At 38.4% G+C, this 21,090-nt stretch overlaps 1 protein-coding gene across 2 annotated transcripts in view; it reads right to left on the bottom strand.

Moving 5' to 3' along the window:
• Positions 1 to 2,372: 2,372 nt before the first annotated feature.
• ELP1 (elongator acetyltransferase complex subunit 1) overlaps positions 2,373 to 21,090 on the bottom strand; it is an 87,684-nt gene continuing 68,966 nt past the window's right edge. For both annotated transcript variants that reach the window (XM_012518830.4, XM_004476545.5), the window contains exons 30-37: positions 16,997 to 17,059; positions 16,559 to 16,619; positions 14,955 to 15,068; positions 14,328 to 14,439; positions 13,216 to 13,343; positions 12,590 to 12,744; positions 9,960 to 10,035; positions 2,373 to 5,273 (exon numbers count right to left, since the gene is read on the bottom strand). In XM_012518830.4, the coding sequence (XP_012374284.1) occupies positions 5,206 to 5,273; positions 9,960 to 10,035; positions 12,590 to 12,744; positions 13,216 to 13,343; positions 14,328 to 14,439; positions 14,955 to 15,068; positions 16,559 to 16,619; positions 16,997 to 17,059 (777 nt within the window). In that variant the 3' untranslated portion in view covers positions 2,373 to 5,205. The remainder of the gene's footprint in view (positions 5,274 to 9,959; positions 10,036 to 12,589; positions 12,745 to 13,215; positions 13,344 to 14,327; positions 14,440 to 14,954; positions 15,069 to 16,558; positions 16,620 to 16,996; positions 17,060 to 21,090) is intronic.

Genomic DNA, 21,090 nt, shown 5'->3' with positions numbered 1-21,090 from the left:
CATTAGTACAGTACTAGTATCCAACTTGATTTCAGTGTAAACCAATCGTAATTTAAAAATAAGAACACTACAACATACTAAAAGTCATTTAGTCCATTACAGAGATTAATCTATTTATCCATGAAAGGGAGTGGCTGTAAAGTACTTTCCATGTTTTAGTATTGGGCACTTAATTATGGTAAAGCCACTATGGGTATGAGTCATTAAGTAGATTCTCCCAAAGCAAGGCAAAGTTTTCTTTTCCTTCAATATTTTATTCTGAAAAATTTTAAATGTAAAAACTGAAAGAATTATACATCAAACATCCCTAGATTCTACAGCTAACATTTGCTATACTGGGTCAAGTCTTCTCAAATTACAATTCATGGTATATCTATCCTCTGAGGAGCAAAAACAGCACTTCCTTTTTATATACAATAATAAAGGTCTGGTTTTGGTATTAAAAACATCGAAACACCTTTTTATTAACAAATCAATTTTATTGATACATATTAATAAGGCAAATACATCTAAAGTATATAATCAATGGTATTTGGTATAATCACATTGTTTTGCATCCATCACTTCAATCATTTTGAAAGTGTTTTCGTTAATAATAAAAAAAGAAAAAAGAAAACTCATCACCTCTCAATCTATGCTTCCCCTGCTGTACATAGCTATTCTTGTGTCTGTCTCTGTCTCTAGCTTATATTTATATTTTGTAAAAACAGTCATATATGCTTATCACCCATATATGTATTTTACATGAGGTTTCACTATGTTACACAGTTATAGTCCCATGCTACATTTTTAAGCTTTCCTTCTAGTAATATACACAACCTTAGACTTTCCCTTTCAACCACTGTTATACTCATATAAAAACTCTGCTAGTTACAAACACTATGATGTGCTTTCACCATTTCTATTCATTTCCAAAGATTTACAAACAACTTTTTACCAGTTCTCTGCACAGATTAACCTTCAGCTCTCCATTATTTACCCTCATTCTATTTTCTGGTCATCTATATTCTAATTATTAACTCCATGACTTTACACAGTATATCTGTTTCATATTAGCACAACCATACAGTATTTGTCCTTTTGCATCTGGCTTGCTTCACTCAATGTCCATCTAAGTTCATCCATGTTGTCATATGCTTCATGACTTCATTTCTTCATACCACTGCATAATATTCCATTGTGTGTAAACACCACAATTTGTTTATCCATTCATTAGCTGATGGACACCTGGGTTGTTTCCGTCTTTTGGCAATCATGAATACCGCCACCATGAACATAGGTGTGCAGGTGTCTGTTCCTGTCACTGCTCTCAGTTCTTCTGGGTATATACCTAGCAACAGTAATGCTGGGTGACAGGGCAGATCTGTATTCAACTTACTTAGGAACTGCCAAACATCCTCAGTGGCTGTACTATTCCACATTCCCTCCAACAGTGAATAAGCATTCCTATCTCTCCACATTCTCTCCAACAGCTAGTTTTCCCACTTCTTTTTTTTTAGATTATTTTTATTTTCCCCCTCCCCTGCCTCATTGTTTGCACTCACTGTCTGCTGTCTGTGTCTGTTGCGTACTCTCTTCTGTATCTGCTCATCTTTTTTAGGAGGCACCAGGAACTGAAACCCGGACCTCCCATGTGGGAGGCAGGTACCTAATTGTTTGAGCCACACCCACTCCCTGCTTGTTGTGTCTTTCATTGTGTTTCCTCATTGTATCAACTTGTATTAGCTCACTACACCAACTCATCACATCAGCTCACTGTCTTGCTGGTCTTCTTTAGTCTCGAGGCACCAGCAACTGAACCCAGCAACTCCACATAGTAGGTGGACACCCAACTGCTTGAGCCACATCTGCTTCCCCTGACTTTTTTTAAGATTTATTTATTTCTCTCCCCTTCGCCTCCATTGTCTGCTCTCTCTATCCATTCACTGTGTGTTCTTCTGTGTCTGCGTGCATTTTCATCAGGTGGCACCAGGAATCTGTGTCTCTTTGTTGAGTCAACTCTCCGTGTGGGCAGAGCCACTCCTGGCCAGCTCTGCTTTTTTTGCACAGGGCGGCTCTCCTTGCAGGGTGCACTCCTTGCATGTCGGGCACCCCTACAAAGGGGTCACCCTTGCGTGGCATGGTACTCCTTGCACACATCAGCACTGCACGTGGGCCAGCTCACCACATGGGCCAGGGGGCCCTGGGTATTGAACCCTGGACCTTCCATATGATAGGCAGATGCTCTATCAGTTGAGCCACATCTGCTTCCCCACCCCCCGCCCCCACAACTTTTTAAAAGTGGACAGTCTTATAGGTGTGAAATGGTATCTCACTGTAGTTTTAATTTGCATTTCCCTAGTTGCAAGTAATGCTGAATATTTTTTCATGTATTTCTTCTTTGGAAAGTTGTCTTTTCAAGTCTTTTATCCATTTTTTTTAATTGGGTAGTTTGTCTTTTTATTGTTGAGTTGTCTGATCTCTTTGTATATCATGGATATTTTTTGTTTGTTTATCTGGTTGCATCATTGTCTTTTTGGTGCGTTGCTTTGCTGTGCAGGGACCTGAGTCTCTCTGCACAGGTGTGGGATGCTTCTTTTTTTTTTTTTTCACCAGGAGGTCCTAGGAATCAAACCCGGGTCCTCCATATAGTAAACAGGAGCTCAACTGCTTGAGCCACAGCTGCCTCCTTATATCATGGATATTTAACCTTTATTGGATATGTGATTACCAATTATTTTCTCCCATTGAATCAGCTCCCTTTTCACCCTTTTAACAAAGTCTTTTGAGGTACAAGTGTTTAATTTTGAGGAGGTCCCATTTATCTGTTTTTTCTTTTGATGCTTACATTTTGGGTATAAGGTTTAAGAAAGTATGCCTACCACAAGATGATGATGTTTTCCTACATTTTCTTCTAGTTTTGTGGTTGTTTGCTTTTATTAATATATTGAGGTCCTTGACCCATTTTGAGTTAATTTTTGTATAAGGTGTGAGATAGGGGTCCTCTTTCTTTTGAATATGGATATCTAGTTCTCCCAGCACCATTTGTTAAACAAATTGCTCTGGCCCAGCTGGGAGGGCTTGAGAGTCTTGTCAAAAATCACTTGACTATAGAGGTGAGGATTTATTTTTGAGTTCTCAGTTTGGTTCCATTGGTCAATCCGTCTTTATGCCAGTACCATGCTGTTTTTACCACTATAGCTAAGTAATATGCTTTAAAGTCAGGAGGTGAGAGGCCTCCAACTTTATTCTTTTTTCAGACATTTTTGGCTATTTGGGGCCCCTTACCCTTCCAAAGAAATTTGATAATTGGCTTTTCCATATCTGCAAAAAAAGCTGTTGGGATTTTTCAGGATTGGGTTGAATCTGTAAGTAAGTTTGGGTAGAACTGACATCTTAGCGATATTTAGTCTTCCATGAACATGGAATGTCCTTCCATTTATTTAAGTCTTCTTTGGTTTCTTTCAGCAATGTTTTATAGTTTTCTGAATACAGGTCCTTTATGTCCTTGGTTAAAAGTTTATTCCTAAATATTTGATTCTTTTAGTCACTACTATAAATGGAAAAATTTCCCCAATTTCCTCCTCAGCCTGCACATCAGTAGTGTATAGAAAAGCTGTAGATTTTTGCTTAATTAATCTTGTATCCCATCTACTAGCTCTAGTAGCTTTGTTGTGGATTTTTCAGGATTTTCTAGATATAGGGTCATATCATCAGCAAATAATGAAAGTTCGACTTCTACATTTCCTATTTGAGTACCTTTTATTTCTTTATCTAGCCTAATTGCACTAGCTAGAACTTCTGGCACAATATTGAATAACAGTAGTGACAGTGGGCATCCTTGTCTTGTTTCTGATTTCAGCAGGAAAACTTTCAGTCTTTCACTGTTGATTACAATGCTAGCTGTAGGTGTTTTGTTTTGTTTTTTTAAAGAGGTACCAGGGACTGAACCCAGGACCTTGTACATGGGAAGGAGGCACTCAACCACTGAGCTACATCCACTCCCCTGTAGGTTTTTCATATATACACTTTACTATATTGAGAAAGGCCTTCTATTCCTATCTTTTGGAGTGGTTTTATCAAGAAAGGGTGCTGTATTGTGTCAAGTGCCTTTCTTACATCAATTTAGAGGATAATGTGATTTTTCTCATGGAAGAAACTTTTAACCTTACCCAAGGATCAGTCATAAAACTGTTTTCAAAATAAACTGGGCTTTTTCTAGATTCATCAAAAAGAGAAAATATTCCCATTTTTCCCAAAGTAAACAACAGGAAGTTCTTTTGAGAAACTAAATAAAACAGAGGTCAGTTAATCACCATAAAGAAAAGCAAATGAAATGGCCTAGACACCGATAAAACATTTCAGTTAAGAGGAAGCAATATTTGGAGAACTAAGAATAATTTACAACTGTGCATGCCATGTACTTATGAACACTGTTCATCCACACCAAATGGGCAAATATGATTTCAGAAATTCTAATCTGTTCTAGCTCTTACAGTACAAACTCTCTAGCAGAAAACACACAGGCATAAAATAGTCCTTAAGGACTTTGCAACTATAGGAGGCTAAGCCAGTTCTCGCCAGAAGCACATGACCTGCTAAAATATTACAAAATAACAGCTGCCAACCTGATACCTTTAGCTTTTTCTTGTGCTTTAGTTCAAGGTGAAGAAGCCATTGAAGGAATTAAATTTAACCACGTTAGGTAGAACTAACAGCCATATTGTTCATATGTAACTCTCTTCTCCAGGAACATACACTGATTTCAAAACACTATTTTACTTGTCCTCATAGTTTTGAGATAGATGCATGAAACATTATCTCCATTCAACACACGAGGGACTGAGGCACACATCAACTGTGTGACTTAAGCAAGGTCACAGTACAGATCAGATCGGTAGCTGGGAATGTTGCTATAAATACCAGAAACACTCTCTCAAAACAGCACTAAATAAAAGAAACTAATTCTTACAAAACAATGCTCTATAGGTTAAAGGTTAATTTTTGCTAATGACTAATATATATCCACAAAATAAAATTAAAACAGAGTTTCTTGGTGTTTGTTGAGGTCTGGTACACACAGCAGTTCTCAGCATGCCTCAGGTTAATTGTGACTTACTCTGCCCAGTATTCAACCTCTAGCCTCAGGGAAGTGACAGTTGGGAGAAAACAACCAACAAATGGAGAGCAGTCTTCTCTGTAGGAACTCTCCTAAGTGGGTTGGAGTTACTCTAGTAGGTTCAGTTTCCACTGGAAGCTTTTGTTGATTTTTGGTGGTATAAAAAGTTCAGAATCTAAAAAGTAAGAGAGGAAAGGGTAATTGTGACAGATACTTCTCACTGGTGGGAGATAACCTCTAAGCTAAATAAATTACGATTTGCAGCTACATGAAGATGATGAGAGCATGAGTATGTCTGCTACCCTTGCAACTTCACAGTCGAAGAAAACACAGCCTAGAAGCCCTGCCCTGGGAAGAGGGAGTGCCTTATCATTTTCAGGCATGTGGGATCATGGAAGAAAATATAAATTCAGAATGTTCTGTATCTTAAATGGAGTAAGTGTGTGTGTGATAGTGATGGTGGCTACATGGCCATAAACATTCGTCAAAACAAATTGAACTCCTAGCAGCTATGCATTTCACTAAATCTGTAAACCTACTTTGAATTTTTAAAAAGTTAAAAAAAAAATGTAGTGGCATGTAGGACAATTCAGGAAGTAACATTAATGGATAGAATGTACTTTACGACAAAAAAATTCTACAGTTATCAATAAAAATATGCCCCCACCCCCTTTTATTAAATAAATGGAGGGATGGGGAAAATCCAGACACTCTTTCATTTAGAAGGTTCCATGGAGTCTCATCTAACTAGGAATCAAAGAGAGGAAACAAGGCTATGAGGAAATATGGATATATGAGGATGTTCCTTCTCAGCCTTACTTATGATAATTATACTTCCAGTAGCACATTTGTGCAAGGAGCCAAGGACATTAAAAATTATTTTCAAAGCATATTTAACAGCATGAAAAAATGCTCAGGATAGAATGTTTTCAAAAAGCAGGAAATAAAACATCATGATCTTCACTCTATTTTAAATACATGTAAGCATACATATATTATATAAATATATATATTTATATTATATGACTAGAAGGAAATTGTCAAATAGTAACTCATATTTCTTGGTAGTGGCATTCCAAGTGATTTTAACTCTCTTTGACCTACTTTTCTGTATAGTCCAGATTTTCCTCTACTAATCTCATTAGATTTATAATCATACCCACAATTATCCCCTTCCCAATTCCCTCCAAAGAGACGAAAAGATCACAGGAGGTTCTGGGTTTTTAAACACTGATGCTGGAAAAAGGCCACTTAAATAAATTCAATATCAACAAGGTCTATAATTTCATGTCAAATAGTATGAAAAGGTTTCAATGAGACTAAAAAAAATTAAACAAGTTATAAAAATAAAATATTCTTATTGAAAAAAATAGGCATAACTACAACTATATTTGAGTCTTAGAATTAACTAAGAGTAAACACTAAATTTTGACTTTTTTGAAGAGAGGTAACTGTTTTGACAAATTGTAGGACAACAGGACACAACCTCTTTCACATTTCCATGTTTGAATTTCACAGTACAAAAAGAGCCATTAAAAAAAAATATTGAGGGCTTTATCAATTTTTCCCTGGACCTTAACTCTCAATCCTTTGATAAAGAAATCATTCTCACTGGAAGCACTTGTTATTAACTGTAGCAAGTCCAACAACCAATCCAATGTCCACATAGAAGAGGTGGCATTGGATTGGGAAAAGTGGACATAATGGACAAAGGGTATGGGGAAAGGCAGGAAGAGATGAGAGGTGGAGGCGTCTTCGGGACATGGAGCTGCCCTGGATGGTGCTTCAGAGGTAATCACCGGACATTGTAAATCCTCACAGGGCCCACTTGATGGAATAGAGGAGAGTATGGGCCATGATGTGAACCAATGTATATGAGGTGCAGAGGTGCCCAAAGATGTACTTACCAAATCCAATGGATGTGTCATGATGATGGGAACGAGTGTTGTTGGGGGGGGGGGAGAGGGGGGGTGGGGGGATGGGGTTGAATGGGACCTCACATATATATTTTTAATGTAATATTATTACAAAGTCAATAAAAAATAAAAAAATAAAAAAATAAAAAAAAATTAAAAAAAAAAAACTGTAGCAAGTCCAATTCAGTTGTGATTCAAGCACTTCTCCAATATCCAGTTCATGAAATGCTACATTTTGTAAGACTTGTAGTTGATCTGCATGAGGTCTGAATTGCAGTGTAAACTTCCCTTTTCCTACCTAATCTTGTAACTATGTAACTACAATAACTTTGATAATAAACACTCAGATAATGAGCCTTCCTAAATATTACAGAGAGAGGCTTAAGTCCCATCTGGAACATAGAGATACTTTTTGTGTGGGGAAGCCATACAAAATACACCAGGGAAAAGGGTGAAGGGATGAGGCCGCCCGCAAGGTACACACAGCTGGATGGGACAATGGTACAAATTAAATGACCACCAAATGGCCTCAAGTCAAAGATACACTTCTGGCATCTTGGAAGTGTGTGTCTTGGCATTACTATCAAAAGAAGCTTGCCAGCCTCCAGGAAGAGAGGGAGACAGGGTGATAACAGTCACTCCTGAATGTACGCATCTGGCATGGGAGCAACAGAGGCCAAAGTTCAGGTTAGTCTGAATCACCAAAAGCTCCTTCAAATGTCATTAAGATGCGAACATCATAGTGTAGCAGTAAAATGGAAAAAAAAAGTCAGAACAATGCCTGTCACAAGCTAGAAAAAGCAGATAACAGCAGCAAAAACTGCCAATTATTTTAGAATATGTCACTAATTTTTCAAAGGAAGACATATTGGTATGTTTGATCCTCCTGAGGGACAAATATTCAGGGACCAAACTGATCTATCAAAAGTTAAGTTTGCAAATCAAGAAAAAAGAAGACACGGGATATAGGAAACTGAAGCTTCAACACAGGAGAGATGCAGTGAGAGGCCATCGGACCAGCTGTGCACTGGGCACAGCATGGCGCAGGTCAGAAGGCTCCTGAAGAAACTCCTTCAGGAGATGAGTCTGAGGATAGAACACCTAATGAACCTAAGAATCTAGAGGCGGAGATCTGACAATCAGTAAGTTGTTTGGGTTGGCTTATTAATGAATAAGCACGTCACAAGAAGATGATTACTGTGATATACAGCATGCCCTCCCTGAATGAGGACTGACCTCACCCCTGCCCTCTTCCACACTCTGAAGGAGTACTTTCCCATAACACCCTGGAAGCCTGTGGAACTCCACTGCTACATCTTCAGTGATGCCTACCTTAAGTGCATCTTGTTTTGAGTAAAGAGCATATACCAAGATATTTTCCAAAGCTTGCATGTAAGCCCCTGACATTTAGCCACTTCTACTCCCCAAACAAATATAATCTGCAGAGCTGTTGCCATAGGTGCAGACATACTCAAGGGACCTGTCTGTTACAAGGTAGATGCTGCTCTAAGTTCCCCTAACAAATGCTTTTGGACTGATTTTTTAAAAAAAGTTCCTAACCAACTTTCCAAAGAAAGCTTATAGAGCTTTTAACTTTTAGGGATATGTGATTGAATTGAGAATGACCTCCCTCTGCAAACAAACAAAACACTGTATGTATAACTAAATAAGAAACGCAGGTAAAATGCTAATATAATTTGGATCTGCCTTCAAATTACTTCAAGAGAAGCGGATGTGGCTCAACTGATAGAGGGTCCCTCTGCCATATGGAGGGTCCAGGGTTCAATCCCCAGGGCCTCCTGACCTGTACAGCTAGCTGGCCCATGTGCAGTGTGAGGCGCGTGAGGAGTGCTGTGCCACACAGGGGTATCCCCCATGTGGGGATGCCCTATACACAAGGAGAGCTGCCCTGTGTGAAAAAAAGTGCAGCCTGCCCAGGAGTGGTGCCACACACACGGAGACCTGACACAGCAAGATGACGCAACAAAAAGAGACACAGATTAGATTCTCGGTGCCGCCAAGAATGCAAGTGGACACAGAAGAACACACAGCGAATGGACACAGACAGCAGACAACAGGGGGGAGTGGAGGGAAGAAATAAATAAAAAATAAATCTTAAAAAAAAACCTACAGTCAATACTAAAGGTGATAAAGGTTCAGCCCATAAGCAAGGATTATGAAAACACCCCCAAAGTATAATACATAGCTGCCAATGGAAAAAAAAATATTCAGATGAATTTTTAGCATGCCTGTAAATGCAGACTGTTTATAGACTCATACTTTTAAACTGTCATATGTCTATGTCAGTGAAAGATTTTTTTTCTCTCCCCTCCCCACTCCCCTCACCCCCCAGTTGTCTGCTCTCTGTGTCTGTGTCCATTCGCTGCATGTTCTTCTGTGTCCACTTGCGTTCTTGTCAGCAGTACCAGGAATCTGTGTCTCTTTTCGTTGCATCACTTTGCTGTGTCAGCTCTCCATGTGTGTGGTGGCACTCCTAGGAAGGTTACACGTTTTTTGCGTGGGGCAGCTCTCCATATGGGGTGCACTCTTTGCGTGTAGGGCTCCCCTATGCGGGGGACACCCCTGAGTGGCACGGCACTCCTTGTGCACATCAGCACTGCGCATGGGCCAGCTCACCACACGGGTCAGGAGGCCCTAGGTTTGAACCCTGGACCTCCCATGTGGTAGACGGATACTCTATTAGTTGAGCCAAATCTGCTTCCCAGTAAAAGTTTTTTTAAAGCACATTTAATGTCATGTTGCCTTTTCTTCCACCTCATCCCTATTACTAGAAGCATTAAACTGATATTTTACTAAAGATGAAATCTTAAGAGTTGTGAGGAAACTGTAATACCTATGTCTCCGACTGCTGAGCTCAACACTCACCGAAAAAAATTCCATTTTCTTAGTATTGTAATAATTTATAAAGGAAAAAAAATACTAACCGAGCACAGGAGCTAAAGTTTTCTGTTGATGATAGGAGGCCATGATACTGTTTGCAGTTGAACTGGGACCTAGAACCTAAGTAGAAAATAGAGTATATAAGCAAAGATTATCTTACTTTTTTTTTTTTTAAGATTTATTTTTATTTATCCCCTGAACTTCTCGTAGTTTGCAGTCGCTGTCTGCTCTCTGTGTCTGATCATGTTCTCTTCAGGAGACATGGGGAATTGAACCCAGGACCTCCCATGTGGAAATGAGGTGCTCAATCATTACCTCAGCTCCCTGGTTTGCTGTGTCTCTCACTGTCTTTCCTCTTGTGTCTCTTTTGTTGTGCCATCTTGTTACATCAGCTCACCATGCCTGCCCACTGTGCCAGCTTGCTGCGCTAGCTCGCCTTCTCCAGGAGGCACCGGGAACTGAACCTGGGACCTCCCGTGTAGTAGGCAGAAGACCAATCACTTAAGCCATATCCGCCTATCTTACACTTCCGATGACTGCAAATACCAAAGTCCAAACCCCTACCACTAATAAACAGCTTGTTATTTTTGATGATATGATGTGACTGATTTTAATTTGGCAGCTTCTCCATTTTCAACTCAGAGAATACAGCTGTGACGGAATAAATGAATAAATGAATGAAATCTACAATAATATATGCCTAGCCTTTTCCAAATGGACAATCCTCCCTGCTAAGGGGAGTGGGAAGATACTGAGGAATGGAGATGCAGTAAGTTTATATAGTTCTAGAGCCTACGGTATACACACAGAGTGTCAACTTTACTCAAAGATTTACCATAACAAACATTTTTATATTAAATATGTGCATACTAAGTTACCCTCCTAAAAAAGCAAAACAAAATCCAAATATATGTTTACTGTGGAGTAGAATGAAAACCTGCACAAATTTTCAAGGTGAAACAGGAAATCATGCTGGCAGCGTGCCTCTCTGGGCACACAGCAGATGCTGTCGTCTGCCCTTGCTCATCCCCACATGCTGCCCCTTGGCATAACCACACAGAAGCAATGCCATGTGCTCAAAGCACTTCCAGTGACTCATGGTATCCTGCACATAGACCATTACCACACTTTAACCATCAAAACAAAGCACAACTTCAAAGGTCATTTTTCCTAGAAGATTCATAAAGTTGGTTTCTTCGAAGTCAATGTGACCTGAATAGAAGAGGGTAGGGAAGGGCACAGAGGAGGCATTATAAAGTGTGAAGCTTCAAAAAATCTACATTTTTGAAGATGATGATCACATTTCTTCTAGGAAACACCTATTAGAGTAAATTCAAGCATTTGTGGGGTCCTGATTCTTAGTTACTTTTATTTCAATGGTTTGTAAAGTGCTTTTATATTCTCTATCTTATCTAACGTTCAAAATGAAGTATATGGGAGAAGTATTATCCCCATTTACAACTAAGGAAACTGTGACTCAGTAAGAGGAAGTGTTTCTAACCAGTGAGCTGATCATTAACCTCCTCTCTCTCAGCTCCAAGCCCATCCTTCCATACACTGCTTGTGATGCTGGGGCTGGAAGCCTGAAGAACATTTCTCCTTTGTCTGCTGGCTCCCTGTTATGCTTTGCCAACACGGGGTGCCAGAGGAGACTACGAGGCTGGGGGAAAAAGGGACTTGCTCCTTGTTTGCTTGCTTTCTTATCTGCAATGCCCAACAGCTGCTCTATACCCTGGCAGCAGCTGTTCATTCCAGTTTCCATTTATTTCTATATACTCAGAGAAGGCCTCATCATGCCCCCTCAGAAATATCAGCACCAAATGGCTGGCTGGTGTTCCCTTCTCAGAGTTCCAACAATCAACTCTGCAAGGCCCTCCAAGTTTCTAACTTCTACTAATCCCAAACTCCCCCACTGTGTTCTAACCTTAAGGGTACAAGGTGCTTCTCAGAGATGCTATCTCAACATTCCTCATCTAGGTTTCCCCTTTGCTTTTTTAGTCTCCTAGTATTTGGTTAACCAATTCCACATATTGAAATTTCTGATAAAATAATTGGTGTGGTTCTTGTTTTCCTGATTGGACTCTGATATACAAATTTTTCTGAATCTAAACCAAAAGGCTTAACAATAAGACCCAAGGTATGGGAGGCTGAGCAGAGGTATTAACAATTAATGGAAGATAATGCATGAGAATTCTTGATGGGACACAGAACTCAGCCTTAAGCATAACTAGCAAAGCTCACCATAATGTAGTAGAAATGGCAGGTCAATTTTTTCATAAACAAAAGGAAAACAAATGTCTGGGATTTCTTTAAAGAACTCTGACCCTGTCCACAAGTTCTGCACTGGGAGGTGAGAGGCAACTCTGGCCCCAGCTCTCCCACAGCCTTCCCTGAAGGCCCAGGGCAACCAATTGCCTCTCCCATCTTCTCATGGCAGCTGCCTACCTGGAGAAGAGAAAAAACCGCCCATGTAAGCTATTCCAAGGTATATCAGGAGCCAGCTCAAACATAAAATTTTCTTACAGAGAACTTAAACATAAAGCTAAGGTAATTTAACCACGGCATATTTAATTTTAAGAACAGGAAAGTTTTGCTTTGACTCTGAATGAATTGTGTGAATGTAAGCAGCTGTAAAAATGATGAAAAAATGCACTCTGTCTTTGAGAAAACTTACAGGTGTGGCTGAATTCTGCTGGTGGGTGAGAGTCCAAATTTCTGGAAGTGATCTTTCCATCAGTTGCAGAGTATCTTCAAAGGCCTTCTGTAATTCCCTTGCTTGCTCATCAAATTCAAAGAGAAAGAGCACCTTTAAAACCTGGTGTATCTCATCTACAGAGAAGAAATGTGACAGGCTGAGAAGGTGTGTCCCAGTTCCAATGCAAGCATTGTACCAGTTTCTCTCCCAGACAAAAATACCTAATATCCCACTCTAGATGGCATCTCCCACATTTTCTTCTTTCTTTCCAAATGCTGGAATAATTCAACATATCTACCACAAGATGGAAAACAAACACCCTGGGGCTCAAGTAGGAAGCAGAGTCTCCAAGATCCACCATTCTGGCTTATGTACGACTCTTTCCCAGTTCAGTGAGCAAGTGGTATGCCAAGGGAGGAAGGCTTCTAAGATATGAGCTGAGGAGGGTTGTTTCAGGAAAGTGCCCTGAAATGACCCTTCCTGATAAAAGTTTTCTCTCTCCTCACAGTTGGGAAATTGTATTGTTATTTTCTACTGACCTGGCCTGTCTACAATGGCCATTACCTAAATTTTTGTGAGCAGAGTTGTCAGGATTGAAAACGTACCTTTCAATTTTTCAATGTTCTGTATCTCTTCATTCAAAGCCTCCAAAAGGGCCAGATCCTCCAGTGGACTCCCTTCTTTGAGGCTGTGCTTCTTCCGCTCAGCTTTCCGGCGATTCTTAGAAGATCGCCTGATAGAAATCAGAAAAATATTTAAAAAGAGGCCTCCCTGTGCAAAACAGACTACAATGAATGGACCTGATGGCTGCCTCCTTTCTGTTATTTGTATTTGGGGGAAAATGGTGATGTGGTATTAAAGCTATTATGTATGAAAAATAAAATTGGGAGAAGCAAATCGTAGGAAAAAAAAAATCATTAAAAAGTAATTATCTTGCCCTGAGATTCTGATGAAAATACAGAGCAAAATGAGTTATATATCTGAGAATAAGAGCTGGAGCAATGAACAAAAGAACCACCAACTTGACTTTCAATGAAAAACTAAATAAATTTAAAAGCAACAAAGTAAAACTTACATAAGGAGATATAACCTTACCAGAATGGAATCTGAACAAGGTAAAATAAACTGAATTCTAATCTTCTTTCCTGCCTCAGAGGCTTTTACTCATGCCATTTGTTGTATCTAGGACTCTATTTCTAACCTTTAAAAGCAAAGTTCTAGTTGCTTTGCCTGCAAAGTTTTTGGTCATTCCACACAACCTCACAGATCCCATTCTGAATTAATTCAGTTTAAATATACAATCTTGCTTTGTTTATGTCTCCTGAGCAACACTATAATCTCTTATGACCCACAGCTCCATACTAAGTTTATGGTACCATCCACTGTACCATGCATAGGGCATTCACTAAATATTTCTGGCCAAAGAAAGTGCAATAATTTCTTTTATCTTTATATCTCTTTCAATTCCACTTTTGAATTGAGGAATCCTGAAATTTTTTTCTTTACAGTCTTTTCCTTTTACAGTGCCTATGCATTAGAGTTACTTAACTACTTGTTGAATGAATAAAATCAGCTTTTATATTCAGATCTGCTGGGTAGGTCCTGGCACAACTTCCACACAGCCTTAGAGAACGTCCTCCCCCTCTGCTGCGCTGTCCTGGTGGATAACCTATCTATCCAGGAGGTGGTCAATGTGCAGAATAAACATGATACATACGCTGAAATCCTGGAGTTACTGTGGGAATATTTGCTACTCCGGTCACTGCCACTCATGACACTGCTAGTGTCAGAGAAGAGGTCTGACTCTGGACCAAGGGGCACCTCATTGTCTAGAAAAGAAGATCCAGATACAGAATGAAAACACTCCCTGCTAATGTGGGTTTGCTTTCAGTGGGGTAAAAAGGCTACACAGCCAGGGCCTATTTCAGGATGGATGAATAGGATTACAAAGCTGATCTCAAAATAAAATGAAAGCATATTAAATATAGTTTGATTACTGCAAACCAGCAGTATACCAACCTTTTTTTATTTCTCTGTTAAAGCAAAAGAATCTTTGGCAACGAAGAAACTCATTTTGTAAAAGAGAGAAGGAGTTGGCTTCTCTGGTGGGATGGGTGGGGAAAATGTTTGACAGAGTCCTTCCCATTCTTGCTCGGCCCAAGGGTCCCCCCAAACCCTTCCCAAACCCACACAAATAAAAACATACCAAGACCCTAAAGGGTTTCACAGTGGCCTCAGATGTCCCCATGGCCCAGGAATTGAATCACGGAGGGAGCAGCAACCCACTAAAACAAAGTGTGCTGTTGCCTCTCTAAGCACCAGTGGACGTCACGCAGACACTCACCCATGTTCTCCTGCTGGGCTTGCTCCTTGAGCTCTCGAACCACCAGTAAACGTTTCTTATGGTGGCTGAATGTGGCTGTCTGGGAGTCCAGAAATGCCATGTAGTTTTTCTGGGCTAGGGCAGGGGAAGAATGGAAAATAATTTGAACATGATGTTTAAGCAAAGGAAAAAAATCTGTGGGTTGGGGAGGGGTAAAGGTGATTAGAATTTAACAAACAAACAAAAAACAGCTTAGTAGGTTTTCCAAGCAAAAGTTTTTCCTTAATGTACATTAACCTACACAGTTTTAAGAGAACAAACTGGAGTTCAGCAACGTTATCCCAGACAGGACTGCTCTCTACTACTAAACTTTTAAAATCATCTGAACAAAGATCTGGTATCTAACCCAGGAGAGGACTGGCAAATAAAAGTGCAGAGAAGGCTGTTAACAAAGCAATGGAAGTAGTTACTTAAATATTTCTGTTTAAACAGCCATTAAAAGGCCCATGAATTTTGAACAAACGCATCAATTTATTAAAATTACTGTCCAATGGCAAAATACACAGACATTAATGGCACCAGTAAAATATATGAAAAAAAGCAAAATGCTACTCTCCAAAGACACATTTTATTAATAGGTATTAGGTCTATGTAGAGGAATTATCAGCATTTTCTAGGTTGTCACTGATAGAAAAAAATCCAAGTCAGAACTGCCTGGATGGATTGTTATATGCCAGGGAGGATGCTTTCATTATCTAGTTTGAGGCACCTAAAATGAATGATACAGAAAGAAGTCCTCCCCCCAGTTTTAATTAGGACATTAGATAGGAGAGCAGGCAGGGTACTAGTGTAAATGCATGTTAATGTCGGAAAGGCCAAATATCACAACAGGCTTTGCTCAAAGGTAGAACTTAAAATCAATCCTTACTCCCTAAGATTTCTGTAAGTCAATCTAATATCTTTTCCCACTTTGCTTTTAGGGGGTCAGAGGAAACATCAAAACATCTAGAACTGGTAATACTCATCTATTTTCTAGGAACCATAAACGTCATTTGCAAAAGGCTTTTCTTTTTTTAGTTTTTATTTTGAAAAATACCAAACCTACCTAAAAGTTGCAACAATTCAATGAACATTTATATATATGTAAATATGTAATTTTACCTAGATTTACCCATTGTTAACATTCTGCCTACTTGATTCCTTCCTGTTTCTCTATGCATACATACACATCATTATTATTTTTGTAGAACCTTGTGAGAGGAAGCTACAGATAAGATCCATTATCCCTAAACACTTCAGCATATACTTCTTAAGAATAAGGGTATTATTTTACATAACCACAACACAATTAATTGACATAGTATTATCTACTATATATATCATATTCAGATTTATCACTATACAAAGATTCTTATTCATACCACAGGTTTGCAACATTGAAATACTTTATGTGCTACCATTTAGCAGTTTAGCATATTAAAAAATTCTGGTCAAAATTAAATGTTACACCCAATGGGGAATTTTGGTGTATTCCACATAATAGTACATTACCAAAAGATGTAATCTCGCTCTGCCCCATCTTTATACTTCCAAATGAGGAATTCCATCTACAATGTAACCCTCACCTTCTAAAATGGAAGGCTTTACATTGGTTTCTATGATATCCAGTCTGTTATATTTGTATACCTGAAAGGGAAAATACAATAATTTTAGGCAGAAAAAACTTCTAGCAACTGGATGGGTTAAGATACTTGGGGAGCAAAAGATCACTTTCAGAGATAACTTGGCTACTCCCAGAGAAGGCCTCCTAAAAGGCAGCCGAAGGAAACTCAGCTCATTTCACTACAAAACTGTACTGAAGGAGGACAGACTGATTTTCAACATTATAAAAAGTAAATTTTAAAAATGGGCTCAAAACATCACTTATTCTTAGATCAGGGTCCTGAACTATTTCTACTTAAATTTTACTAGCCTCAGAAGTCAAGGGATTCCAGCTGACCTTGTTTCCCTTCTTTCCTTTTGTTTACCATCCAACACAAGGAGGATCTGAAAAATTCTCTTACCATTCTCAGCGCTTCTTCCCAGGCAGCTCCCTCTAACAGTAAGAGCACAGCTTCTTCATAATCCTGACAAGGGGACATCAAGGAAGATGACAGTTTAATGCAGCAATGGTGTCAGATGCGCATAATAAATTGCAAAGTTGACTTCAGGGCTACCTCTGTCTACCTTTCTGGCCTTATTCTTATAATTCCAGTTCTTAGCATCATGCCTGGCCTAGAGTTCATGCTCAATAAATAATGACTCAGAAGACAAAGGAGTGTACTCTGTGACTAATGACAGAACACACGATAAGTATCACCTTTCCACATCTCTGAATATCAGAACCACCTGAAAGGTCTGCTAGAAATGCCCATTACCCCAGCTACACCACCTAGTTTCATGCAGCAGGTTTAGGTGGGCTTCAGAATTGTTCAGAAAACCACACACTGAAAAACTAGTCTAGAAGAGTAATCTTCCAAACTTAATTTTTCCTTTTTTTCTAATCTTTATTTTTCTCCAAATTCTTATTTTGAAAAGTTTCAAATCTACAGAAAAGTAAAAAACTAGTGTAATCTACAACTGTATACTCTTTCTTTAAATGTTTTTGATTCTATACCTTTATGCCTATATAAAATACTAGTAAAAATATTTGGAACATGTACAATATATACTTATTATTATATACATGTACTTAACATAATATGCACCATATAAAGCATATAAATGATAATACATTTTTAAAAGAATGAAATATATAAGACTACTGAGTTTCTGGCTGAGTTTCCTTAAATAGTCACTTTCATAAAAAAAGATGGGAGGATGGGTACATATTAGATTAAAAGAGATTGAGGACGTAAAATACAAAATGCAATACATGATCCCAGATTGAAACCTTATTTGGCTCAATCTACTGTAAAGAACAATTTAGAATCATTCTGGAAATGTGGACATTAATTATTAGATAAAATTACAATGAATTAATATGGAAAAAAGATGGAGATCATAACACAAAGCAAATTAAAAAGCAGCACACACTATGATTTCATTTTGGTTAAAAATGCACATACTTGCATATAGAAAACTAAAAGGCAATTCAATGAGATGCTAATAATGAAATGGAGTGGTAGGAATTTTTAGTCTTATATTTGTTTATCAGCATTTTCTATAATCTACAATGCATATATTCTTCTTTTTAAAAATAATCAAAAGAATTAAGTAAGCATTCTAAATATTTTCTTCCCATACCCTAACCCAGGGGTTCTTAACCTTTTTTGTTCCACAGTCAGGTGAAAACCACAAACTCCTTACTAAGTTCACACTGTACTGCATATTAATAAATACATCACACTCGCACAAACACATCCCTACAAAAATAATGTTTTTTTAAAATTTCAATTCAAGCTCACAGAACCCTCGTTAAGAACCCCTGCCCTAATGGATCATTTTTGTATACGTCTTCCTAACAGGCCTATTTCAGAGGTCCACAAGGACATAGTAGGATATGTTTTCTTTTTTTAATCAGGAAATATCAAATAAAACTCCATATTTCCTTTCTTAAAAAAAAAAAAGATAGCAAATAAGTAGTTGAGAAGCTTCCCTTGGACTGATATATAAGCAACATTTTATTGGAATCTCTTATACCTGGTCCACTCATTAATAGCCTGGCAACCTTCATGTAAACAACAACAAAAAGTAAAAAGAAGAAAATACCTTTAGCTTTCCATGTTCTATCTTATTTGACTGTCAGTTTCTCAAATTTCCTTCACATTTATTTATTTTTTAAGATTTATTTATTTATTTCTCTCCCCCCCCCCCCGGGTGTCTGTTCTCTGTGTCTATTTGCTGCATCTTCTTTGTCCGCTTCTGTTGTTGTCAGCGGCATGGGAATCTGTGTTTCTTTTTGTTGCGCTGGGCGGCTCTCCTTATGGGGCGCACTCCTTGAGCGTGGGGCTCCCCTACGCGGGGGATACCCCGACGTGGCTCGGCATCAGCACAGTGCATGGGCCAGCTCCATACGGGTCAAGGAAGCCTGGGGTTTGAACCGTGCACCTCCCATGCAGTGGTTAGACGGACGCCCTAACCACTGGGCCAAGTCCGCCACCTCCTTCACATTTAAAGCCCAACATTTTATAGGAAAAAAATAAATCCATCACCTGACGGTGGTTTCTTAAACCTTACACATAATGCATGAGCAATGAAAGAAAAAAAGGACAAACAAACGCTTTTGTGCTTCAAAGGATTTTGTTAAGAAGGTGAAAAGAAAGCCTACTCAACAGGAGAAAATATTTGGAAACCACATATCCGAAAAGGGTTTGATTTCCATGCTATATAAAGAGATCATACAACTCAACGAAAAAAAGGGCAAGCAATCCAATTTAAAAATGTTCAAAGACTTTAACAGATATTTTTCCAAAGAAATACAAACAGCAAAAAAGCACACACAAAAAATGTTCAGTATCACTAGCTATTAGGGAAATGCAAATCAAAACTACAATGAGATATCTCATACCACACAGAATGGCCATTATTAAAAAAAAATTACAAGTGCTAAAAAATTATAAGTAGAGAAATAGGAACATTCCTTTACTGTTGATGGGAAGGTAAAATGGTGCAGCTTCTGTGGAAGAGTTTGGCAGTTCCTCAGGAAGCTAAATATAGAAATGCCATATGATCCGGCAATCTCTCCACTAGGAAAATATCCAGAAGAAATGAAAACAGGATGCGAACAGACATTTTATGAGGTTCACAGCAGCGTTATTCACAATTGCCAAAAGATGGAAACAACCCAAGTGTCCATCAACCAATGAATGGATAAACAAAATGTGATGCATACAGTGGAATACTATGCTGCAGTAATAAGAAATGAAATTGGAACACATATAACAACATGGATGAACTGTTAGGACATTATGCTGAATGAAATACACTAGACACAAAAAGACAAATATTGTATGGTCTCACTTATATGAACTAAATATAAAAATTAAACACATGGAGTTAAAATCTAGAGTATAGGTTACTAGGAGATAGGATGAGGGCTGAAAAGGGGTACTGATGCTTAATGTATGTAGATTTTCAATTAGCTTGACTATAAAAATATGAAAATAGAGTTAATGGAAACATTACAGTGAGTATAACTAACATGGCTGGTTAATGGGATTGTGGCTGAAAGGGGTAGTCTAGGGACATAAATATCAATGGAAAGAAAGCTAGAGAATAATCTAAAGACTGAATAACAGTGAACCCAGTGGTGGATGAGGATTGTGATTAATAATGCAAATAAAGAATGTTCTTCTACAAACTAGAACAAATGTACATCACTACCACAAGGTGGTAATACAGTGATGCACGGGAAGAAATACAATTAATGTACCTTACGGACTAAAGTTGACAGCTATTATTGTAATAGTCATGTGACAATGTCAAATAAGGTATACTATATCAGCCCTAATTATCAATGGGGGGTATGAGATTTTTTTCTTTTGGAACAAGAAAAATGTTCAAATAATTACTCAGGTGAGGACTATACAACTCCGTGATGAAAGTGAGATTTAGTGAGTGTCCACTTTAGATGGATGGTACAAGGCATGAGACTATATAACATAGTGAACCATGTGGTGGATGATGGACTGTGGTTAGCAGTACAAACATGAAAGCATTCTCTCATGAACTATAACAAATGTACAATATTAATACAGTGTTAATAATAGGGGGTACATGGAAAAAATATACCAAATGTACACTATGGACCATAGTTAGTAGTCATATTTTGATGGCGTTCTTTCATAATCTGTAACAAATATCCTATAACAATACAAGGTGTTGGTGGAGGGGTGATATATGGGAATTCTGCACATTAGGCATGATTGTTCTGTAAGTTCACAACTTCTCTAATTAAAAAACTATCAAAAACAACACCACCACCACCAACAAAAAGAAACCCGTCACCTAACAAAGTAAAATTCATAATGCCCAGCATATAATAAAGTTACCTGGCATGCAAAGATGCAGGAAAAAAAAAAAATCAATGAATAGAATCAAAGCCGGAAAAGGCAGACATGATGGTATTAACAGTCAAGGATGGTAAAAGATATTGGCCCCCACCATTGGTGGGGTA

The sequence above is a fragment of the Dasypus novemcinctus genome, chromosome 8 (assembly GCF_030445035.2).
Source record: "Dasypus novemcinctus isolate mDasNov1 chromosome 8, mDasNov1.1.hap2, whole genome shotgun sequence".
Lineage (NCBI taxonomy): Eukaryota > Metazoa > Chordata > Mammalia > Cingulata > Dasypodidae > Dasypus > Dasypus novemcinctus.
This window is presented reverse-complemented; position numbering and strand designations above follow the sequence as displayed.